This window comes from Parasteatoda tepidariorum, chromosome 9 (assembly GCF_982258835.1).
Source record: "Parasteatoda tepidariorum strain Cologne lab strain chromosome 9, Ptep-v5.0, whole genome shotgun sequence".
In the NCBI taxonomy this organism is placed as follows: domain Eukaryota; kingdom Metazoa; phylum Arthropoda; class Arachnida; order Araneae; family Theridiidae; genus Parasteatoda; species Parasteatoda tepidariorum.
Window position 1 is genome coordinate 43,195,127 of NC_141763.1, and position 27,569 is coordinate 43,222,695.

At 31.4% G+C, this 27,569-nt stretch overlaps 1 protein-coding gene across 1 annotated transcript in view; it reads left to right on the top strand.

The window, feature by feature from the left end:
- Positions 1–10,228: 10,228 nt before the first annotated feature.
- LOC107448262 (nose resistant to fluoxetine protein 6) overlaps positions 10,229–27,569 on the top strand; it is a 107,114-nt gene continuing 89,773 nt past the window's right edge. Inside the window, exon 1 of the mRNA XM_087151688.1 lies at positions 10,229–11,059. Within this exon, the coding sequence (XP_087007814.1) occupies positions 10,762–11,059 (298 nt within the window). The 5' untranslated portion in view covers positions 10,229–10,761. The remainder of the gene's footprint in view (positions 11,060–27,569) is intronic.

Here is a 27,569-nt window from a genome sequence, read left to right on the forward strand (position 1 = left end):
ACTACTATGTGAGATAGTCATGGCCAGACGCCTAGAGACAAGCACTACATCAATGATGCCTAGAATTGCACACTTTCTCAAAGATACGAGAAAGGTATCTGGAACTAATCCTACTGCAACAAAGCACTCTGCTTGACTCACTGTGTAGTGGCAGACAATCTGTTGTCTTTGTGAGACTCATGTAGCAGATGCTCAAACGTTTGGACGTTGCGTTACTCCTAAATATGTTATATGTGGAGAAATACAGTAATATCAACATGATGCTGATTGATTTTTGCTTATTGTTATTATATATTACGCATAATGTGCAGCATTTAATTTTTATCATGTTTTCACACACATTTTACATTTACGACAAATACTACTATGTGAGATAGTCATGGCCAGACGCCTAGAGACAAGCACTACATCAATGATGCCTAGAATTGCACACTTTCTCAAAGATACGAGAAAGGTATCTGGAACTAATCCTACTGCAACAAAGCACTCTGCTTGACTCACTGTGTAGTGGCAGACAATCTGTTGTCTTTGTGAGACTCATGTAGCAGATGCTCAAACGTTTGGACGTTGCGTTACTCGTAAATATGTTATATGTGGAGAAATACAGTAATATCAGAATGATGTTGATTGATTTTTGCTTATTGTTATTATATATTACGCATAATGTGCAGCATTTAATTTTTAGCATGTTTTCACACACATTTTACATTTACGACAAATACTACTATGTGAGATAGTCATGGCCAGACGCCTAGAGACAAGCACTACAACAATGATGCGTAGAATTGCACACTTTCTCAAAGATACGAGAAAGGTATCTGGAACTAATCCTACTGCAACAAAGCACTCTGCTTGACTCACTGTGTAGTGGCAGACAATCTGTTGTCTTTGTGAGACTCATGTAGCAGATGCTCAAACGTTTGGTCGTTGCGTTACTCGTAAATATGTTATATGTGGAGAAATACAGTAATATCAGAATGATGTTGATTGATTTTTGCTTATTGTTATTATATATTACGCATAATGTGCAGCATTTAATTTTTAGCATGTTTTCACACACATTTTACATTTACGACAAATACTACTATGTGAGATAGTCATGGCCAGACGCCTAGAGACAAGCACTACAACAATGATGCCTAGAATTGCACACTTTCTCAAAGATACGAGAAAGGTATCTGGAACTAATCCTACTGCAACAAAGCACTCTGCTTGACTCACTGTGTAGTGGCAGACAATCTGTTGTCTTTGTGAGACTCATGTAGCAGATGCTCAAACGTTTGGTCGTTGCGTTAGTCGTAAATATGTTATATGTGGAGAAATACAGTAATATCAGAATGATGTTGATTGATTTTTGCTTATTGTTATTGTATATTACGCATAATGTGCAGCATTTAATTTTTATCATGTTTTCACACACATTTTACATTTACGACAAATACTACTATGTGAGATAGTCATGGCCAGACGCCTAGAGACAAGCACTACAACAATGATGCGTAGAATTGCACACTTTCTCAAAGATACGAGAAAGGTATCTGGAACTAATCCTACTGCAACAAAGCACTCTGCTTGACTCACTGTGTAGTGGCAGACAATCTGTTGTCTTTGTGAGACTCATGTAGCAGATGCTCAAACGTTTGGTCGTTGCGTTACTCGTAAATATGTTATATGTGGAGAAATACAGTAATATCAGAATGATGTTGATTGATTTTTGCTTATTGTTATTATATATTACGCATAATGTGCAGCATTTAATTTTTAGCATGTTTTCACACACATTTTACATTTACGACAAATACTACTATGTGAGATAGTCATGGCCAGACGCCTAGAGACAAGCACTACAACAATGATGCCTAGAATTGCACACTTTCTCAAAGATACGAGAAAGGTATCTGGAACTAATCCTACTGCAACAAAGCACTCTGCTTGACTCACTGTGTAGTGGCAGACAATCTGTTGTCTTTGTGAGACTCATGTAGCAGATGCTCAAACGTTTGGTCGTTGCGTTAGTCGTAAATATGTTATATGTGGAGAAATACAGTAATATCAGAATGATGTTGATTGATTTTTGCTTATTGTTATTGTATATTACGCATAATGTGCAGCATTTAATTTTTATCATGTTTTCACACACATTTTACATTTACGACAAATACTACTATGTGAGATAGTCATGGCCAGACGCCTAGAGACAAGCACTACAACAATGATGCCTAGAATTGCACACTTTCTCAAAGATACGAGAAAGGTATCTGGAACTAATCCTACTGCAACAAAGCACTCTGCTTGACTCACTGTGTAGTGGCAGACAATCTGTTGTCTTTGTGAGACTCATGTAGCAGATGCTCAAACGTTTGGTCGTTGCGTTAGTCGTAAATATGTTATATGTGGAGAAATACAGTAATATCAGAATGATGTTGATTGATTTTTGCTTATTGTAATTGTATACTACGCATATAATGTGCAGCATTTAATTTTTATCATGTTTTCACACACATTTTACATTTACGAGCAATACTATTAGATACTCATGGCCAGACGCCTAGAGACAAGCACTACATCAATGATACCAAGAATCGCGCACTTTCTCAAAGATACCAGCTGTGTCTGGAACAAATCCTACTACAACAACAGTTTGGCAAAAGCTTTGCCAGACTGTATTGGCAGACAGTCTGTTGTCTTTTCTAAACTCCAATGGAAGACATTCAAAGTTTATGTCTTTGTATTGCGTGTAAATGTGTAATATGTGGAGAAATACATTTATATATTAAAATGATGTAGATTGATTTTTGTTTATCGTCATTTTATATTGTGTATAATTTGCAACCCCCTTCAGAGACTACAGATTGTATGTGCGACGCCATGTTGGTCTGCTTAGCTCTTTTACTTTTGACATGATTTTTTAAATCACCCTGCATTGTTTAAGATATTCGAAGAGTTATCATACGATATCTATTTCAAATTATTTTTACATTCACGACATTAGTCACAATCAAAAACAAATCTTGTTCCATTATACTGAGGATAAATTTTTCGGAAACGGGAATTAGTTAGAGGAGAATGCTAAATATTCAAACCCCGCAAGATATGAATATCGATAATGTTTTCAATGGAAACAAACTAGTTCGGGAAATACATACCGCCGTGTTGTGAAAAATAATTCATTAATGAAGAAAAAAAAAGAAATAGTGTTTAAAAATTTTGAATAATTATTAATTGATTCTACTTTTTAAGGCAATCTCAAACGTTATATTTAGAAAGTATTATGTATTACCTTTGGTAATGACGTCAGATATTAGTACAAAAAGCAAGAGCAATAATCGGAATTTTTACCCAGCTTATCGAAGCGGATGCACTCTTCTCGTTATTTTTCTTCTTGTAACTTTACTTATAACAAGAAACCTCTCTGGAGCGACCACTCTCCGTTCTGCAAAAAATGGTCGTTGATGGAGGTTGGTCGTTCTCAAAGGTTACCTTCATTGACTTCAAAATTGTTATCGAATGTACATGATTTTTCGCAAACAATTTTAATTTTAGTCAGTGATTTTAATTTCTTGGTGCAGAAATGTCACTTTTGTTGGTGTTATGAAGAGATGGATGGATGAATAAAATTTAACTCATATAAAAATAATCCCAACTAATATAATTATGTGTAAAAACAAATTTACCAATTAGGAATTATAAAGTTACTAGTGGGCTGCGCCCCCTGCTCGCTAGCGCTCGCCAACCCCCGAAGATTGCTACGCAATCTTATATGGTTTGCTTCGCTCGCTACTAACTTAGGTGCATTGCAAATGCACAAAATTCTAAGAATTCAAAACAGTCATTCAAATCCATGTAAAAACTTCCTTTTTTTAAAAAAAAAATTACATCTTTTTAGTAAATACTAAGTCATTAAAATAAATTTGAATTCAAATAAATGATATGTAATTCGTTAAACCTATTAGAAATGTGCTATAGTATAATTCGTGATATAAGTCAAAAATCGTCAAATAAATTCGTAATATATAATTCGTGAAAAAAGCGCTTTCGACAAAATACCAAAATAGAGATCTATCGACAAAGACTACTCACTTCTGCCTAGCTTAACAGTAGGAGATTGCCGCAGCTGATGATCTCTGGTTATTTCAGTTTCCGTTTTTAAAAGAGTTATATGTTGAGCCACCTCAGCTAGATTTGGCATGTGACATTTTTAGCGGCAATCATTGGTCGATTCACCGTGTAAGAGAAATAGTAACGTAAACAAAACAAAGTGAACGTTGCCACCGGCGGAAAAGAAATACAGCCAAAATTTGGTAACTACGTAAGAGAATTATATATATTAGATTATTAATAAACAAACAATTCTGTTTTTTGTTCAAGTTTGCATTTAATTTTATATCGAAAACTTACTTAGCTTTAAAAGATGAGAAGAGGTTTGTTTGTAAAAGATTATTGTTTTTTCTAAAATAAATTTTCTTTCTAATTTGATATTCAACTCTTAAAAGTAACTATTTTTATGACCATCTTTGAGCAGCCGATCCAATTTTGAGTTTGCGACCACCAATGTTCAACTCTAAAAGTAAATCATTGATAGCATCCTCTTTAGTGCACTCTGACTGCAACATGAGGTTTTATCCTCAAAAAGAGCTCTCTAAATAAGAGCCTCACACAAATATTTTGAATGCATTTTAAGCTACTTATATGTTTGATTAAATTTTTGTTTTGATATTTTTCGTGTTTCCTTATTTCACCTTTTCCACTTTTGGTGCAGATGTTTTCCCGGTTGCTGGGAGAGGTTTTAGTGGTCTCCCCTAAAGGTTTTCTCCAACTCAAGTCTATGGAAAAATATTCCGGGCTTCTCAAAAGTGGTTGCAAATAGATGTGGTCGCTATATAGAGGTGGTCTTTCCTGGATGTTTCACTGTATATACTTCAGTTCGGAACTGTTCTTCTATTTTACCTCATTAGCGGTAATAATTTCATAATCTAATATGAAATATGTGGTAATAATCATATTTCTTTTTACTATGATTAAACATTCTTAACTTCGTACTTTTGAACCTGAAAGGCCACGTATAATTAATTGTCCGTGTGAAAAACATGGTGTGCTCAAATCTAAGTACAAACAGACGTTGTTTGGCCTTCTCATTGCAAATGCCAATCTAATAGGGAACTAAATGCGTCAAAATTGAATTGGCACATCTATGAGTATAATAGGGATTCGTGGAAGTAATATACTTTCACCCCAGAATTTGTCATTTAAAATAATACTTTCGATAACGTTGTTCATTAATTTTTTAACGACCAATCGCGTGTCGTTGCTAAGCCGTGGTGGGTTCAAATTACGATGCAAAATACCCGGAGATCCAGCTTTGAGTACTAAATTATGCGGTGGTATGCCTAGTAAGTCCAATGAGTTTAAAAACTCTGTTGGAAAATTTGCAGCTTCAATGGGATCGCAAACTGCATCAACGGATTTATATGTCACCAAGTTACGAGTTACCTGGCAATAACTGTTGTATCTTCAGATTCAATTCGTTGACGTCCACATTTTTTGCTGCTAAAATCGCCCTTTCTGCCTGCCACTCATGATGAATGTATTGTGTGTGTACATCGGGAAATATTAGGTTAATGAGAGAATCTTGTGAATCGATGATTGAGCAGAAATCGTCCGGTAATTTTATGCATCCAGTCTCATCCTTAGTAACTTTTCCATCAACGATATCTAACAATTGTTTTGAGAATGTTTCGGCAGATGGATCTTGAAACATTTAGACGCGCATATTTACTTTTAGTAGAATTTTTTCAACATTATGCCACAGTGAAGAGCATTGATATCATAAGTGCACGTTGAACGCGGAATGACGGGACGTGTTTGTCTGAAATCACCTGAAATGTGTAACAGAGTGCCGCCAAATGTTTTGTCATAGTTTTTTTGTATCTTTTAATGTCCTGTTCAACGCCTCAAGCGAATGTTTGTGTGCCATAGTGCATTCATCCCAGATGATTACTTTACAGTGTTTCAACACAGTGGCCATAGAATTACTTTTTAATGTTGCACACTGTATCTGGATTATTTTGAATATTTAGCGGCAGCTTAAATACTGAATGAGCTGTTCTGCCTCCATCCAATAAAGTTGCCGCAATGCCATTATTTAATCGTATTTCAGCGAGAATTAGCGAAATAATAAATATTTTGCCAGTTCCACCTGGTGCATCAAAAAAAAATCCACCTTGTCCTGCCAAAACTACGAGCATAATGCGGTCATAAATGTTCCTTTGTTCCTCATTCATTAGTGGAACATTGCGAGTAACAATCGCTGTCATTTCTATCATATTGTATTGAAGTTCACGATTCATGTCAGTTTTTAATAAATCAGATGCTTTTGATTTGGCGAAGGCATACCGAAATGACAGAGTTGCAAGTTGGCAATAATAATGCAAAGATCCTCAATAGCAATCAGTGTGTGGGGGGCGGAGTTATCGACCATGCCAACCGTCATCTATCAAAAGGTACCTCGTGATAGAATCAAGTTAGCATGCTTTTATATACTAGTGAATGATGTTAAACTTTCATAGTGGTAGTTACGCCACAGTACTCCCCCACCAGAATTTTATCAGGGATATAATTCGATGAACAAATCTCACTAGTTGATGTAATTGTGAAAGACCGGGAGAGAGAGTCACCGGAGTTTTGAGTGCTGAATGAATGTGAGAGGTGTATTAACTTCACAGTAGTGGTTGCTCCTGTGTTGCCTTTGGCAGTCGAGTGTGTGCTGGCCGACGTTGTGTGTATGTTTGTGACGAGACTGAGCAGCAACAGCGCAGGAGAGTGAATGTTGCTTTCACAAATTAGCAAGTCAACCGTACAATGTGGACTATCCATCGAAGTAGGCGTAACCGTTGAGAGATTGCGAAGTGGGCGTTACTTGCGTGATCAAATCACGTCCGGGTCACCAATGTGGGGGGCGGAGTTATCGACCATGCCAACCGTCATCTATCAAAAGGTACCTCGTAATAGAATCAAGTTAGCATGCTTTTATATACTAGTGAATGATGTTAAACTTTCATAGTGGTAGTTACGCCACAAGTGCTTCATTGTACATAGCATCGCTGAATGCTATCGTTAGATCGTTGCAACGTGTGCGATGTTGATACCGTATATCATCAGTCATCGAATCTTTGTGATTATCCCATAGCGTTTCTATACTGGCCGGGGAACATGTAGTTAATTCTATAGCAAATAGTAGACGAATTTGCTTTGCAGTACAGTTCAATGCCGCTTCAGCAAGCATACATTCCCACTGGTTGTCGTCTTTCAGCAAGCCGAGTGCAAGAACCGTTTTCAAGATGGACTTCATTGGAGCTGATGCACCGGTCAATTTGGTACAGCGTTATTTCGTCGTTGTTATTCACTGGAAGAGCAGTCACATTGGTATTTTCAACTCGAAATACTGCCATATCACTGCCTTTATTCACATACTTGCAAATATATTTGATGCTCTTCTTTTAAAGGTGAGCATAAGTATTAGAGTTTAATATGACTTATTGCAACGTGCGTGAATATTTGATTTATCATGTTTCTATGTCTAGTTTGGATTGGAATATGATTAAATAAAGATATATTTAAAATATACGTTAAATCTGTTCAAAAAATGAAAAAAAAAATTAGTTATAAACCTATTCTCATACCTACTGAATATACATATAAAATTTCATCAAAATCGGTCGAGCTGTTTAGGAGGAGTTTAACCACTAAAACTGTGACAAGATATATATATATATATATATATATATATATATATATATATATATATATATATATATATATATATATATATATATATATATACTAGCTGACCCGGCAAACGTTGTTTCGCCATATGAATTATTTCTAGAGTATGAAAATATATCTTATTTATTGTAAGTGTGGTATATGAGTGAGAGGCATGGAGCGCTGTGACATGGGGCATAAAAGGCATGGAGCGCTGTGAACGATGACGGAATGTGAAACAACACACCAAATAATAGTTTTTTTTTAAATGTATTGTAACTTTTTTTATAAATTATATATACAACGAATTCTGAAAATATTAGTCAACAATGTTAATCTCTTAGTGCAATGGAGTGTACAATATTTTTTGTCATTCCATCTTTAGCTAACACAAATAAGCTGGATGGTTTGCCCACTCGAGAGCATGCCACGTATAAATTGTCTGTGTGAAAAACATGGTGTGCTCAAATCTAAGACACATAAAGACATTGTTTGGCCTTGTCAATGCAAATGCCAATCTAATGGGGATCTGATTGCGTTTTAATGGAATTGGCACATGTGTGGGTATAACAGGGATTCGTGAAAGTAATATACTTTCACCCCGGAATTTGTCATTTAAAATAATGACTTCGATAGCGTTGTTCATTAATTCTTTAACGACTAATCGCGTGCCGTTGCACAGCCGTGGTGGGTTCAAATTAAGAAGCAAAACAACCGGAGATCCAAATTTCAGTACTAAATTATGCGGTAGTATGCCTGGTAAATTCAATGAGTTTAAAAACTCTGTAGGAAAATTTGCAGCTTCAATAGGATCGCAAACTGTATCCACGGATTTATATGTCACCAAGTTACTAGGCAATAACTGTATCAACGGATTTATATGTCACCAAGTTACTTGGCAATAACTGTATCAACGGATTTATATGTCACCAAGTTACTTGGCAATAACTGTTGTATCTTCAGATTCAATTCGTTGACGTCCACATTTTTTGCTGCTAAAATCGCCCTTTCTGCCAGTGAACATCGGTGCGTGTGTACATCGGGAAATATTAGGTTAATGAGAGCATCTTGTAAATCAATGATTGTGCAGAAATCGTCCGGTAATTTTATGCATCCAGTCTCATCCTTAGTAACTTCATCACCGATATCTAACAATTATTTTGAGAATGTTTCAGCAGATGGATCTTGAAGCATTTGGACGGGAATATTTACTTTTAGTTGAACATTTTCAACATTACTCCACACTGGAGATGATTTCAAGCAAGCATTGATCTCATCAGCGTACGGTGAACGCGGAATGACAGGAAGTGTTTGTCTGAAATCACCTGAACTGCCGCCAAATAATTTGTCATTGTTTATTATATCTTTCAATGTCCTGTTCAACGCCTCAAGCGAATGTTTGTGCGCCATAGTGCATTCATCCCAGATGATAAATTTACAGTGTTACAACACTGTGGCCATAGAGCCATAGTAGCTTCATTGGAGGTGATGTACCGGCCAATTTGGTACAGCGCTACTTCATCGTTGTTATTCACTGGAAGAGCAGTCACATTGGTATTTTAAACTCGAAATACTGCCATATCACTGCATTTATTCACAAACTTGCAAATATATTTGATGCTCTTCTTTTAAAGGTGAGCATAAGTATTAGAGTTTAATATGACTTATTGCAACGTCCGTGAATATTTGATTTATCATGTTTCTATGTCTAGTTTGGATTGGAATATGATTAAATAAAGATATATTTAAAATATACGTTAAATCTGTTCAAAAAATGAAAAAAAATTAGTTATAAACCTATTCTCAGACCTACTGAATATACATTTCATCAAAATCGGTCGAGCCGTTTAGGAGGAGTTTAACCACTAAAACTGTGACAAGATATATATATATATATATATATATATATATATATATATATATATATATATATATATATATATATATATATATATATATATATATATATATATATATATATATATATATATATATATATATACTTTTTTTTCCGGTTTCTTGTTACTTTTATATTTATTATTATTTTCTTCCCCTCCTTTCATTGTTCTGTAATTTTTCCCTTGTTTTCTCTACATTTTGATATACATATATATAGCATCGTGAAAAGTTGAATATTACACTATAACATCCAAATAAAAATATAGATATACAGATTATTAATAGAATTTTGACAAAACAATTTAATTATAATGGAATTAAAGCTCGATGCAATCTTATCATTTATGAATGATTTTATCCCATACTCCTATCCATTACATTGTTTAATTTAATAAAGTCATAAGATTAAATCACAAAGTTTATTTATTCTTTTTCAAATTAGCGAAAATTATGCAGAAAACGTTACGTTGTTTTGTATGATGTAAAATCTCACGGGATTAAAAAAAAAACAGAGTAATAATGCTTGTTAGTTCCGACCTCTAATCGGTGAACTTAAACTCATCAATTCAGAAAACAGGATAACCCGAAGGAAAGAGAAGTTAAACGAAGTTCAGCAAGGTAAAAATGATTCAGTTTTTTCCCCTTCTTTTTTTCACTCTCCCTTCTTGGCCTTGGAAAGCAAAACGTCTTGCTGATAAGGTAAAGAAGTGAAAGACGCAAATGACGAAAAAAAAAAAAATAATAGAAAGGAAAGCGAAGAGACCAACAGATTCACTCATACGAACAGGTATTAACCCTTTGGCATCTTTGTCCTCAGCATCTTTTCTCTTCAGCTTGCTCTTGAAATTCATCTCTTGTCTTGAGATCATTTCTCCTCGGAGATCTTCCATTTTTTTTTGGAATTGTATTTTTTTGATGCGTAAAAAAATAAATACTAATAGACAGGTGAAAAAATTATTTTATTATATTTTGTTTATTAAAAACTGATTTCTGAAAGAAATTTTGGATAGGTTGTTGAGCTACCTTTCAGATGTGAACTTAAGAGTATTTCGCAGTTTGGATTTCAACTGTTGATTTCTTTAGCTTGAATTAATCATTAAAATGGGCAAGTGGAGCATTCATGGAACATTTTTGTTGGTGGTGATGTTTGTAGGGTGCCTTCCATGCCATTCATTGGATATTGATCCTGAAGAAATTCCAAAAGAAAGCGAGCTTCACGCCAGGCAGTTTTGGATGCAGGCAGACAAAGATTTAAAAACCGCTGTAAGCAAAATCATTCGCAAGGCTATGCCAGTTGTTATGAAAGAAATTTACAAAAAAGACATTTCAACGACATGCTTGTCAACTCTTCTACAGTTTACTTCAGCTCTCAAACAATCCAAGAAATGGGCATATTTAAGTAAGTTTTTATTTATTTTCCTCAAAAATTAAATTTTACGGCTAATTATAAAACATGTCTTTGTTAACATGTCTTCTAATTTAACAATATGAATACTTGAATTGATTGAAGAGATTTAATACTGATTGAACTTAATTAATTTATTTAATTAATTAATAACCATTCTTATTTAGATACTTTTCAAGAGATCTTCACACTTATTAATTAAAAGAGAATGTTGTTCACGTTGAATGAAATATGTATTTGTTGAAATTTTCTCGTTATTTCTGTGTCAGTGATTTATTTAACAACTTAAAACAATGTCTTGGAAAAATTTAGAGTGTTTCCGCCCCATTGTTTTATTTCAAAATGCGCGAAAAATTATTACTGAATCATTTGTATGCTTTTTAAGAAAATGAGTAAAATATAAGTTGACGCTTAGATTAATATGGATAACTTTTAAATATTAACTACTAAGATTAATATTAACCTAAAGTTTTCAGAATTTAAAATTAACAAAAAAGAGCAAATTACGTTGGTCATTGTTTTTGTTGTATACGTTTGTATATTTTTAAGATTGGCTAAGACTACCAAGTGACAAATGTCTCGGACTGTGAACAGTTCGAAATCGCGGAAGAACTTTAACATTCACAAACGAATAATTTACATGAGCTGAAACCTTTCTGTCGCTGCAAATTTTAGGATGCTAAAGTTGGACAGACAGGACATTAGCAACTGCCACTGTAAATCGAGAATTCTATAAGGTATATTTGCCTTCCATCTGACAGGTATATTTAGCATCTATGTTCCAGAGATGCCAACCTGATGTGCTTTGTAAAAAAAAATATTTTCTTGTGGTAAGAAAATCTAGGTTTTGTTTTTCATTTCTAAGTGATTTTTCCACCATTACATATCAAAAATTCAAACCATCATGATATTTTTTCCAATGACTTCCTGTCATATATGGCAGTACTTTTACTTTCGTTACTTGTACCGCCGGTACAAGTAAAAAGTACGTACTTTTACTTGTACTTCGTTACTTTTTAAATTTAGTACTTTTACTTGTACTTTCGTTACTTTTTTAGGGAAAAAGTACAAGTATTTGTAACGGAAATATCGAACGAAATCGTTACTTTTTTTTCTAATACTCGGCAAGCTTTCTAAAAAAAATATTAAATTGAAAAAAAATGCGTATGTTTTTTTTTTTAATTTATAAAACTATTGTGCAATATACATGCATTCACAGCTAACTTCGTGTTTAAATACCTTCTGTTTCAACTTATACTGCACATTCAATTATTTTTTACTAGCTCAAAGATCACAAAGCTATCTGAAACCCTGTGTTTGCTTTGTTTATGTTTGTGCTTTTAAAACGCGTCTCTAAAGAGTAAAACAATCTTAAATCAATGGTAATTTAAATAAATAAAAATAATAAACTGAAAATTAAAATCAATAGATAAAATTTCTTTTTCGTGCAAATCCATAAAAAGTTTGAAATTAAAACTATATTTGATTTTAAAATTATATTATACGATTATATTATAAAATTATATTATAATATTCTTTCGAATTTAAAAATAAATTTAAATCCATAACTTTCAAAATTAAAAATAATTAACTAAATGACAACAATTTGGCAAAAACTTTAAAGAGCATAAGAATATTATTCAATAAAATTTTAGGTTACTTTGAATTTTCGATTTCCTAGAAATGTACTTTTAAATCGTTACTTTTTTTGCTTAGTACTTGTACTTTTACTTGTACTTTTTACTCGTTACTTTTTAAAATAAGAACTTTTTACTTTTTACTCGTTAATTTTTTTAAAAATACTTGTACTTTTACTCGTTACTTTTTAAAAGTAACGTTGCCATATATGCTTCCTGTTGAAGAAAACCCCTCCCAGCAACCGGGAGAACGTCTGCACCAAATGCGGAAAAGGTCAAATAAGGAAACACGAAAAAATATCAAAACATAAAATTCAACCCAAACAAATAAGTAGATTAAAATGTATTCAAAATATTAGTGTGAGGCTCTTATTTAGAGAGCTCTTTTTGACAATACAACCTCATATTGCAGTCAGTGTGCACTAAAGACGATGCTATAAATCATTTAACTTTTAGAGTTGTAAGTTAAATAACAAAAAAAAAAGTTTTTTTTTTTTAGAAAAAACAATCATCTCAATAACTTCTTCTCACCTTCTAATTTTTATGATATAATATTAAATGCAAATTTAAACAAAAAACATAATTGTTTCTTTTATTTATTGGAACTTTTTTTTTACACATATTTATATCAGTTTGGATCATTTTTATAGCCGCTAAATTTTATTTATCGATTCGTCTTTTCATGACGCCTACAGAAGTGCCATTACCGCACCAAGAAAAGGACATTGACTGAAATTAAAATCCTTTGCGAAAAATCATGTTCCTTCGATAGCAATTTTGAAGTCAATGAATTTAACCTGTAAGAACATCCAACCTCCATCTTCAACCATTTTACTGTGGAAGGGAGAGTGGTTGTTCCCGACAGGTTTCACTGTATTAATAAAATTGAAAAGAAAATACTAAAATGTAATTTACGGTTAAAAACAAAAATTGAAATTGAATTATTTAGTCAAAAGAGATTACATTCAAAAATGGCAATTAATGAATGGCACAAAGTTCCAAATATATTCGAAAACATAATCAGACATTCGCTTTTAAGGTCATATGTTAAATTCCTTTTGAATACATAATATTTTCTTATTTTTAATTTATAATGTTCTAGAAAACGAAATAGTTCTCTCTTTTACCTAGAATAATTTTTTTGCATTACAGTGGAACAATTTTATTCTGTAATTAGTCACACCAGTTGTAAGATTACACTCGCACAATGGTAAAACAAAAGAACATAATAAGATTTTAATTCAAAATTTGAGTAAAATATGACTGAAATTGGCCTTACAGAAAATTGAAAGACTTCAAATACGATGTAGAACTGAAGATTTTATTTATAAGAAACATTTTACCCAGAAAGTTATTCTTTCTAAATGCCAACAGAATAATAATTTAAAAAAAAAAACGTTTTTTATAAATTAACCGTGATTGGATTAGCGATTTTGAAAAGAATTGCTTTTTTTGTAAACTCACTCTATAATACGATTTGAGTTATATTAGTTTACTTGTTAATATTTAGCAACGGCAAATACATCAAATGATGAAATTTATATTACGAATTATGCTAATAATCTTCATTAAAGTTAATCTAAACATTGAAACCGCTTACGATTTTTTTTACACCCAGCTTGAAGCTTTTGACATGAACTATGTTAATTCCTAATTTTCGTAACTGGGCACCTGCGGCTCTTGCGGTACTAGACAAGTCACCAGAATTCTGATTTGAATAAAAGTCGATAATTGAGATAAAGTCATAATTAAAAATAAAATAAAATGAATTCCATGGACTGGAAGTTGTAATTTAGCTCACCTACCCAGCTTTTCCTGCTGACGCGACCCGCGGCTAGATTGCTAGGATTATTGCTTTCTTAAGTCCCATAAACTTGCATCTTAAAGTAACATCTGATGTTATTAATAAAGTTCTTGGGTTCTATTTTTTGTTATAGTCGATGTCGCGTATCTGTTTGAAATTTGTCGCTTCAAAATTGAGGGCATCTTTCTAGAATGTAACTTTGATTTTTTTAAAAAAATATAATAGATATTTTCTAGAGGATAGTTTATTGGTCATAAATCTTGATGCGTTAACTATTTGTCTTCGAATTTTATTTTGCGTAGTGTCTATGGTCTTGATTACATTTTTGCCCAGTCAGGTGATGCATAAGTCATTATAGGTTTTATATAAAACATGTATCCGAGCTTCTTGTTATATAAACTAATCGTTGATGGTCTATATATTGGAAGATAAAGATTAATTTAAGCGGCTCTAGCTTTTTAAACAGTTTCCATGATTTTGCTTTTAAAAATGTTCCAAGTTAGTTTTTCCTTTACAATAATGCCGAGGTATTTGGCTTGTTTAATTCTCGAGATATCTTCATTAAAAAAAATTGGTATGAAAGATATCGGGCTTCTGGTAGAAGTTTTAATATTAGGAGGTTCGATGAACAATATAATTGACTGATGTAAAATTACATAATAATTAAACTTTTATTTTAAAAGTGACAAAAATTTTTTTACATATACTTTATAATACTAATTTAAAAACTATTACTTGAGGTTAAAAAAAATAGCCGTGTAATGAATGGGAACTACTCCTTTTAAAATAAATCTTTAAAAAAAATATTAAAATTATACAATACATCAGATGAAACATTTCATTTATGAGCGTTTCGTACTTAATTATAATTTGATTTATATACATTTCAATGCAACAAAAAAGATTACATTTAGGGATAATGCAATATATACATATTTAAATTCCGGACACACACACACACACATATATATATATATATATATATATATATATATATATATATATATATATATATATATATATATATATATATATATATATATATATATATATTCAGTCTGTTGAACAGTTATCTTTTAAGTTATCATTTTTGCTCAGCTTAGTCTGTTGAAGATTTTCGTTGCCAACGCGAAAAAATAAACTTTTTCTTTTGTATGTTATACGAACATATGTTAAGCTTTTATGTAGTATAGATTTTTAAAAAAATATCCCGTCTTGTTTTCATTTCTTCTGCATGAATAAGAGTGATTTTATTAATATTGCGACTTAAAGCTGACTCACGCGTAATTCGTAATAGTGTTTCGATTTACAAGCGCTTCGATTAATACAGTCGTTTTTTTTTTATATCTACTATATTATAAATTTGATTTTAAACATTTATATTAAAATTTGATTTTATTGAATAACATGATTAATATGATATTAAATAGCAAATTTCCAACTTTCCACACGTTTTTGAAATATTTCTTTTAATGATAGCTAGGTTAATGTTTTAATAAATAAATTAATTAATTATAAATTTGATTTTATTTTATTTTCTGCACCACTACATAAAATTTATTCAAAAGCACATGAAAAACGTCACTTTGTCATAGGTAGAGAAGCATTTAAAACATTAGTAAAATTACCACAAATTTGAAAGATATAGTTTTAATTGTATACTACTCAATAATATATTTTGCAAAAAGCGTTGTTATTGGCATATACTATATGTACATAACTATTCAATAATAGACATAACTGTTTAAAAATTATGTATTTGCTAGGCTACGAAATTTTCCTCAACTAATGTACATATTCTTCAACTGATACGGAATTTCTGTAGCGTCAGAAAATATTATTCCTTGTGGTATTAAAAATAAATTTAAATGTTTTAATAAATATGAATTAAGAGAATTTTGTTTACCACTAAATATAAATAATTTAAATATATATATAATTTGTCAAATATGCAAATAGTATTAAAAAAATTAATTTTATTAATTCCCAAAACCACTAATTTAACAATTGTTGTATTCTATTGTTATCTGTTTGTGCTGTCATTTAATTTTTCGTGTCCTTTCGTTCATTTAATTAATTACTACTATCGATCTTATCAACTAATTTTAACAACATAGGCCTTTAATTCAAAATTTAATTCATCATTTACGGAGGTGGCCTTATAGGCCAGATACTCCGTGTCACCCATTATTAGTTACCTTAGTATAAACAGTCATATTCTGAAGTTCTAATAAAAGTTTTAAAAAAATTCTATATTATTTAAAATATCATATGAGCATAAGGCGAATGTCTTATCTGAGTAAGAATGTATTATTTGATCTTAGCTTCGGTAGTAGTTTTTCTCCCAAGGCTTTTTATTATGAAATGGTTAATTTCTGAACTCTTTCTTTTAAATATTATTAATCTGTTTATTCTTAATTTTCAAACTCCATAAGTTATCAGAGAAAATAATAGCTTTCACATTCGAAGGGAAAATAACTTCTTTAAATATAATTCTTTCTTTCGTTTTGTAGCAATCAATTCATTTGAGATTGACATTCATTGTATTCTTTAACTACAAAGCCGCAGTGAAAACGCAACTCGTAAAAAGTTATGCACGAAGCATCTGGCAACAGCTGATTAATTTGAATATTTAAAGGAAAGCAACATTTCAATCTGTGCAATATTGCTTGAAAATTGGAGAAGGAAGTAGTTGAGCGCATTAATCCCAGCTAGAATCGACTCATAATCTATTTCGTTTTTATTTTGCTTTATTTGACATTGAATTTGCTATTGTCTTGTCGTCATTCTTAAATCGAGCGGATGCCTCATGTCGTTTTTTTCCTACTAAGAACTCAGTTGGGTGTTAGATTTCATCAATCCCTGTTTTTTAGATTTAATGGTCATGACCTTCTTCTGATGTTCAGCATAGTTTTATCGTTTTATGAAATTTCGTTTAAATCGTTTGGAGATAAGTAATCGCTTGACGTCTATGCAGATAATATTTCGGATAATTTGTCAAAATAAATTATTTGACGTTCAGAGTGTTATCAATTTATGAAATTCATCTTAAATCCTTTTTAGATATAGAATCTTCTGACGTCTGTGTAGATAATGTTTCAGATAAATCGTTAGAATAAATTGTAATAAAATTTAATTAAACTCATCAAAGAATCTTGGTTGGTTAAGATAGGAGAATTGGATAATTTGTTAAAATAAATTATTTGACGTTTAGAGTGTTATCGATTTATGAAATTCATCCTAAATCATTTTCAGATATAGAATCTTCTGACGTCTATGTAGATAATGCCTCAGATCAATCGTTAGAATAAATTGTAATAAAATCTAATTAAACTCATCAAAGAATCTTGGTTGGTTAAGATAGGAGAATTGAATATTTTGGATAATTTGTTAAAATAAATTATTTGACGTTCAGAGTGTTATCGATTTATGAAATTCATCTTGAATCATTTTCAGATATAGAATCTTCTGACGTCTATGTAGATAATGCCTCAGATAAATCGCTAGAATAAATTGTAATAAAATCTAATTAAACTCATCAAAGAATCTTGGTTGGTTAAGATAGGAGAATTGAATATTTTAGATAATTTGTTAAAATAAATTATTTGACGTTCAGAGTGTTATCGATTTATGAAATTCATCTTAAATCATTTTCAGATATAGAGTATTAATTTGCATCAAGCATTCAAAATTATTTGCGCATTGAGGAGAATAGGGGGAGTTTTTGAGTACGATTCATAATAATATAAGCGAAGCTTTTTCTCGGAAAATATCTTGAGTTAAATTTGCATCAAGCATTCAAAATTATTTACGTACGGAGGGGAATAGGGGAGTTTTCAAGTACTATTCATAATAACATAAACAAAGCTTTTTGTCGAAAAATATCTTGAGTATTAATTTGCATCAAGCAATCAAAATTATTTGCGTATTGTGGAGAATAGGGGAAGTTTTCAAGTACGATTCATAATAATATAAACGAAGCTTTTTCTCGGAAAATATCTTGAGTATTAATTTGCATCAAGCATTCAAAATTATTCACGTACGGAGGGGAATAGGGAAGTTTTCAAGTACTATTCATAATAACATAAACAAAGCTTTTTGTCGAAAAATATCTTGAGTATTAATTTGCATCAAGCATTCAAAATTATTTGCGTATTGAGGAGAATAGGGGGAGTTTTCAAGTACGATTCATAATAATATAAACGAAGCTTTTTCTCGGAAAATATCTTGAGTATTAATTTGCATCAAGCATTTAAAATTATTTGCGTATTGAGGAGAATAAGGGGAGTTTTCAAGTACTATTCATAATAACATAAACAAAGCTTTTTGTCGAAAAAGAAAAATATCTTGAGTATTAATTTGCATCAAGCATTCAAAATTATTTGCGTATTGAGGAGAATAGGGGGAGTTTTCAAGTACGATTCATAATAATATAAACGAAGCTTTTTCTCGGAAAATATCTTGAGTATTAATTTGCATCAAGCATACAAAATTATTTGCGTACGGAGGGGAATAGGGGAGTTTTCAAGTACTATTCATAATAACATAAGCAAAGCTTTTTGTCGAAAAATATCTTGAGTATTAATTTGCATCAAGCAATCAAAATTATTTACGAACTGAGGAGAATAGGGGAGCTTTCAAGTACTATTCATAATAATATTAACGAAGCTTTTTCTCGGAAAATATCTTGAGTATTAATTTGCATCAAGCATTCGAAATTATTTACATACGGAGGGGAATAAAGGAGTTTTTTGGTATTATTAATAATAACATAACAAAGCTTTATGTCAAAAAATATCTGGAGTATTAATTTTTTCTGAGAAGCATCCTTCTTTTCATATAATTGCTGGACTGATTTACAGAATTTTTTAAAAAAAGTGAGGCTGCCTAACGAGCAGTAGCTTTTCATGGGTCAAAAGAGAAAGGAAGTCTCGTGACTTTGAAATGAAATCTTTGACCTAAAATCTTTGTTACATCGGAAGTTTTTGAACAATGGTAGTTTAAAATATATTTAAATAAGTCAAGTGCAAGGAAAGTAAGAGTAACCTTTCTCTATTCATTAATACGGTTATCGCTGCGTTTGGATGTTATTCGAAACAGTGTTACAAAGTCTGTTTAAAGGCGAGTAAGAACTGTAAAAGGATATGTTATATGCATTTCTAAGAGTTTGTAACATTTAAGGTTCGAAATAAATCGATTAAAATTTTGAAACGTGTTGAAATTTGTTGCAACCATTTGAACTTTTTTCATAAGTTGCCAAACGCAATTCAGAACAAAAAATTTAAAAAAAAAAATTTTTTTTTTGTTTTCCGCGCATGTGCAGTATGAAAGAAATACTTGAAATGCTCATAATTTGAGCAATTTTTTGTGAATTTGTTTCAAATTATAATGTGTTATTTGCGTTTTTAACCAAATATTGCTCTAAAAGTTTTGTTTAATTTAATTGAATGTTTCTCAGTTAAAATAAAAAAACGTGAAGCAAAAAAATAAATTCTTACTCTAATGTTCTTACTCTGAAAAGTTCTCCTCTGAAATCTGTGAAGGAATTGGTTCACAAAATGAGTTTTATCAATAGACAAAAAAAAGTATACTGTATATATTTATCTGAGTTATTACTTTTTGCATTAAAAAAATTAAAAAGCTAAAAATTGACTTAAAATACAAAGTTTCCTCTAACGCATTAAATATATAAATATTTTTAAAATGTTGTGTTAAAATTAAGTGTTTCTTTTGTGCCAGTCTTTTCTTTTATTTCATTAAATCTTATAAAATAAAATAAAAGACTGGCTACTGGAATAACTCTTACTAAATGGAATTTCTAAAAAATCATCGACAATGGAAGTTCTTTGCTAATTTTTAAGAACTGCATGGTGCATAACCAAAGCATCATGTGTAACAACAGTGCGTCAGCGCTCAACTCCACACGTATGCCCTGAAGAGATATGCATCGGAAAAGTTGACAGACAGGATTGTATTAGTGCAATTATGAAGATCAATATTGCATAGATAATTACCTAAATATCACCATATCTAATTTATTTTATTTCTCTATTAACCATTAGCTTCGCTAAATAATACAGAAGAAAATCTTATGGTACTAAATTTCACATCATACGCATTTAAACGCACGGGTTTCATAAACTATTCATAAAATGAGTAAAATAAAAAAGGAAAGCAATTACCGTCAAAAAGTAATCCTAATTTTTTTTTCACGATGGAATTTTACCTAAATATCACCATGTCAGATTTAATTTATTTAATAATGAGCCATTATCTCCGTCAAGCAATAAAAAGAAAATCTTATGATTCTAAATTTCGAATTATAAATCACGTGCATTTAAATCTACGTGTTATATAAATAAATGAATAAAATAACTGTAATAAAATAAATTAGGAAGAAATTTCCACTGAATAAGTAATCTTAATCTTTTTCACGATACTTGAATTCACAACAGATTTCCTTGAGAACTTTTAAGAACTGCATGCATATTAACTAAGCATTATGAACTGTGACATTGTATCAGTGGATTAATTATTTCACAATAGAATTTTGCCTAAATATCGCCATATCAGATTTAATTTATTTAATAATGAGCCATTATCTCCGTCGAGCAATAAAAAGGAAATCTTATGATTCTAAATTTCGAATTATAAATCACGTGTATTTAAATCTACGTGTTATGTAAATAAATGAATAAAATAACTGTAATAAAATAAAACAGGAAGAAATTTCCACTGAATAAGTAATCTTAATCTTTTTCACGATACTTGAATTCACAACAGATTTCCTTGAGAACTCTTAAGAACTGCATGCATATTACCAAAGCATTATGTGGTGTGACATAGTGGAATTATGAAGGTTCATCTTTACATGGTATTTTACCTATACATTGCCGATTAATTAATGTAATTATTTATTATTTACTCCGTCAAATGATAAAAAAATTTATGATTCTTAGTTAAATTTCGAATTATAAATCACGTGTATTTAAACCCACGTGCTCTTTAAGCAATTCATAAAATAGATAAAATAAATTTAATTAGGAAAGAAGCAACTTCTTAGTATCTCTAACAATTTACACAATACATGCGCTAACAATGGGAGTTCTTTGAGAACTTTTAAGAACTGCATGGCATGTTACCTTAGCATCATGTGTAACGCCATTGTTCCAGTAAAATTATGAGGTTTCTTTTCCCTGTCTGGTTAAACTCAAATACGAGATCAGAGGTCGTTTGTCTAGGTAATCAAGGCTAGAATGATACGAAATGAAAAGTTAAAAATCACAAGTTTTCATTGCGACCGTCAACCGGGTCATGCTTGCAATCAGCGTGACAAAGATGATGGAGAAAAAAAGGCAACCATTTTCGTGTGATTTATGAAATGTTTAATGTTCCACAAAGCATGTGTTCTTACAGGAAATTTAGCTTTTTCATCTAATAACTGTGATTCTTTATTTTGTTATGTAACAATTCCAATTTACGATAACAATGCTGCAATTATTTATTTATTTTAGCCTTGTTAAGTTATATTATGTCTAACTAATTATTTATTTGAAGAAGGTTTGAATTAAAGAATTCATCTCAAACTGATTGCGATTTTAGTTCGAGTTGTTCGAAGTAGAAAAAGTAAATGTCCCCTAAAGAATTATTAGTTTTTCCCCCTCAGTGGTTGGGATATAAATCATAAAAGGCAATGATCAGCCATTTTCATATTTCATGATATGCTATGTTCACAATTTAATAAGTAAAGAGTTGAGTATTTTCTGAATTATGCTTTTTTGCTAAAACCAAAATAAGTTGCTTACGGTGTTGATGTTGCAGACAGGACAGTTTGGAGTAGTGTAAATGCAAATACGATTGAGATGTTCACTTAAACAGCCATGGTTCACCTGGAGAAATCTGTAAAAGGCCTTTCCAATGCTAGGCTTTAACGCTGTTTTTCGCCAAGGAAAATAAAGAAAAACATAGTTTAAGTGCCTTAGCAATGCGATGATTTTAAAAATTTATCGATAATCCTGCCGTGAGGTATTATCTGCTCTTTAGGACAGACAAATAACTTAAATATTATAAACGTCATTAATTTTTCTAAAAAAATTGCTAATTTTGTGGCATTTTTCCACCTAGAAGAAAATTATGAAAATCACTATTTTATTCTCAGTTTTTGCAAACTTTCATAAGCTCAAAATGCAGTATTGGAGTAATGCAGTATTGGAGTAAGCTTTTAAATACTGAAAAATTAGACCACAAACGCTTTTCATTTTCACAAAACTGAGGCTTTTCTCCACATTGACTCTTTGCTCCATTTTCAAATAAGCGTAGACAGCGCGTAGTGGCTTTAGATGGCTAAAGCCACTAACATTCATGAGTAACAGTTGTAAAATCACAGCAGTTATAAAAATAGCATATTATTCGCAAAAAAGCATAATTTCATATTACGACGGAACTTTCAAAAAACAGCCTTAATTCGGTATGGTGTTCCTTCGTAATATGTTTGGCATGCAGTTTTACAGATTTGCAAGATGTTTTAGAGAATCCTGATTAGAGCACTTTTGGTTTGTTTTTTTGCGAGAAAAAAAATCAGCCTGCTCGTTTCCTAACGTCACACGCTTTACTTTTAAAGTAAACCTCTGAAAGTACCTAGAAATCTGAGAGATGCCATACGACAAAGGGAGTGAAACCGAACTGTAATGTTCTGAGTAGAGGGTGGGTATCAGAAAAGAGGATCACTGGATAGAAGAGTTAGGGCGCGATTCACCAAATCAAGAAAATAATTGATTAGGTTTTTAGTAAACTATTCATTAAATGTTGACTGAATTTGTTTTCGATGCATTTTCATTGATATTTTGTTGTTATGATTTAATTTTGAAGAACAGCTGAAGTAAAACAAAGAAAACTCTTTCTTAACAGGGTCATTGTTACGGTTAAAAGTAAGAAAGTTAAGAGTAATTGCTTATTAAGACCTTAAGGACTGCTTTAGCACGAAAACGGCCTTCAAGGTCTTAAAAAGTGGTTCCATTTTGTATTAAAGAAGCGAGAAGTACCTTAGAGTTGATTTCACTTTCAAATTAAAAACCAAATTCACTGGTTTTGGATCTAGATTCATTTAACTATTAAAATATTCTAATTGTATAAAACCTAATGCAATTTTGTATCTCAATATTGCAAGGACTTTTCAAATTTTTCTAAATGCGGGCGAGCTCTGGATCTTTTACTGACTGTCCTAAAGATTGCTACACTTAAATCGTTAACAATCGTATGATTTTTGATGGAGTTGATTGAATTTAAATTATTGAATTCGAAATTTAGATAATATGTCTGTTCATCATATTTCGGGGTTAGCCTTTCGAGCTGTTGGATAAACTGTCAAAAAATCCAGCATGTTGTTTCAAATAATTGCGTTATACTAAATAGAAAGGGGAATTTTTTTTAAGAAAATATGTGTATTATGTTTTTTCCAGATTTATTTATTGTTTATCTTTAACATGCTTGCGTTTTTCAAAATTTCACAAAACATGAAAGAGTTATTTTCATATTTTGAATACCTCATTATACAAAACTGTTGCACACCTTTCCAGAAACCTACTGTTTTCAAAGCCAAGTCGATTTATGACGCCTATTGCACGAACGATGGGGGGTTTAAGATAGCATGTTGCCCAACAAGGCTTTAGATGCTATAAGGAAATGCCAACCAAATCTGTTTCACTTTCTTAAAAGAAATTCTAAGAAATAATAAGTAATGTACTTTAGTCAGATTTATTTTTATATTTACTGTTTTTTTGAGAAATATATGATCAGTTATTTTAATAGAAAAGGTAGTTCTAGAATATTTCCCGAAAGTGTGAAATTTTTAGATAATAAATATTTACATCAAGGATTAATATGTTGTTTTCTTAGAAAGCGCTATAGAAAGAAATATCATAAACATTTTTTTAAACTTTTAACCAATAAATATGTTCTTCAAGGCTAAAAATAATTTGTCAAAAATAATTTGTTTTTTTGAAATGCGCATTTTTTACTGTTTTTAACCCTTTGACGCAGAATTTTCTTTGAACATCTTTTTCATTATTTTCTATTAGTTTTCGTCAAAGTAAGTGCAAAACATTATATTTAGCATTCAATTAATTTATAGTTATGAGCATGAAATTATAAGATAATTATATATATTCTATGAGTATGAAATCATATAATTACAGAGATGCCAACTGCTCCGGACACGTCAAAATAATTTAAAAAACGGTTAATAAATACAACTAAAATTTGCAAATATTTGACTAATTTTGCTTACTTTTTAAAAGGTTCAGTATAACTTGACAATTAATTTTAATTTTTTTTTTACAAAAATTGGGCACCTGGGCCACTTAGCGGCCCCTATCCCATACATCTAGAAATTTACAGAAAATTTATAGTAATAACATTTTGAATTTAGCAGTCGATGTGGTAGCTAATAGAAAAACAAGCACTTTGCTTGAGTAAATATAACATTTGAATATCTGATTCATCGAATCTAAGTTGATATATATGAATATAAACATAATTTGACTTATATATACATAAGTTGACATAAATAAATAATAACATAAATTGATACATATTTCACTAATTAAATTTCAATATTTTAACTAGCACATATTTAATTGTGACATACATTGAAGTTCATTCGAATACATTGTGGTAACCATAAAAAAAAATTAAGCCGTTTGCTTGTGAAATAATAAAACAATGAAATTTAATATGACAAATTGACTTAACACTAGAAATATTGATTGTAGACTTAAATTAAAAATAAAGATAAAACATGATTTGATATGTACAGTAATTGATTTTTGAAAAATGAAAGGCATAATTGATGAATATAGATAAATCATACCTTGATACATGATGAAATAACATATTTGGAGAAAATGCAGTGAATATATTTTATCAGAGAAGTATTGCTCATTAAATACAATAGAATTTTCAAAAGAATTTAACATGCAAAGTTGATATATATGTATGCATAAATTGGTTATATTATCAGAAAATAATTCTTAATGTAATTTAATTTAACTTAAGTAAAAGTCTGATGTGAAAAGTTCAGTGAATTTAACTTGAGAGTCTTGAAAATAAAAGTAGAACTCACTGGGATTGAGATGTTTCCCCGATGATCCCCCGCAGAAGACGGAGCACTTCTTCATTTTTGAGCAATTCCTGTAATTCTTTGATTAATGACACTAATCGATGAACAAGTTTAGGCGTCGAATATGATGTTGTTCGAGGGCTCCTTCTGCTGGGACGGGTCTCGCACCCAGTATAGTTGGCTGTGTGGCTTTTGTAACAATTACAGCATTTTGGAGGTGTAGTTCTGTCTTTGTTGCATTCATGTGACCTGTGGTTTTCAGCACATTTTACACACCTTGCAGGTGCATTGCAGTGGCTTTGTGTATGTCCATAATTTTGGCAGTTGTAACATTGTATAGGTCCTCGACCTCCTCGAAATCGTTCGATTTTGATCGGGATCTGCTGTATGTTGTTGACTTCGAATATTCTTTGGCGATTCGCCGTTGATGTTAGGATTATGAGAAAAAGTGGAAGGAGCCGACAGGCCTCTCCCATTCTTTTCTTAAACTGCACAATTTTAAAGGTTTCAATACTGTTTTTCTGTAATTCTGTATTGATGGCATCTGTATGAAAGTCCACAGGCAGACCCCAGACCAAAACCTTAATATATCTGGCTTGCAGTGTTATTTCAGGTTTGCTGGGCGGATCCCGTACTTTGTCGGTATCCTCCTTAGGTTTTGTTGTCTGCAAGATAGTGACGTCATCTGTTGAATTATGTTGGCTAGAAGAAGGACAGCTGTTTGCAGATATGAGTGTAGAATTATCTTCAATTGTTTTGATTGCATTTTGCTTTTTCTTCTTCTTTTTTCTTTTCTTTGCAGGTGGTTCTGTGCTATTGTTAATATTGATGTCCGTGTCTGTTTCTGTATTCGGTGTTGTATTCAGGTTTTCATCTTTATTTTCCATGGTTATGTCTTCAGTGCTTGGATTAATTTCAGTCATTATTGATTCGAGTTGAATGGAGTTTTTATTTATCTCCTTGTTTTCTTCCGCTTGAAAGTTTTTCCTCTTCCACCTGACGTGATAAGCTGCATTTGTCAGTTTTAGGAAGTAGGAGTATTCATAGTCTCCAGAGTAACTTGATCTTATTTGAATGAGCAGTTTGCTAAGTAATTTATCTAAACCAATCAGCTCCTCTGTATCAAACTGAGTGTAAAACTCTACGAGATCGTCAATATGTTCGTGTTCAACTGGTGGAAAGTATTTTTTTGATATCCCACAGGTAGCAATGATTTCTTCTAATGACGTGGATTCTTTGCAATGCGACGGTGAATTACGAATGGAGAGTGAGACCTTTCCACCACGAGCTGTTTTATGATACGGCATGACTTGAAAAAACAAAATGGCGGGCTCAAAATCCAGACATCAAAATGGCCAGTTGTCAGTATTGTCTCTCCCGACTCAGGAACCTGACGAGATCAAAATCTGTATTACTCACCATAACTTGACAATAACAAAATGGTGAATTATATAAGCCTTCGAATCATTCAGAAATAGTGGTGGACAAAAACCTAATAAATTGAATTTATTATCCCTAGAATCACAATTAATAAACTACCACTCGAAAATATTTATTCTCTGTCCGGAGCAAGTTGGCATCTCTGTAATTATGTAATTATATGATAGTTATAGCATGAAGCACCGGCGTCTTTTTCTGCTTTAAAGGTAAAATAATAGTCATGAGACATCATAAAATATTTTTATATGATACGTTATCAAACTCAAATCAAACACCAGTTTATTTATTTGAGCTTTTCAAATCTGAATCAAAGCAAGTCTGAATCAAATGAGATGTCAAGAAAGTGTTTGAATCCTATCTTTGCACTCTAAATTCTTAATCAAAACTTTATAATAAAATCATGAAACATTATATATTTTTGTATGATACATCATCAAGTTATAAATTTAGCACAAATTATAACTTGAGCTCCATTAGCACAAATTATAACTTGACTAGCGTTTTCTA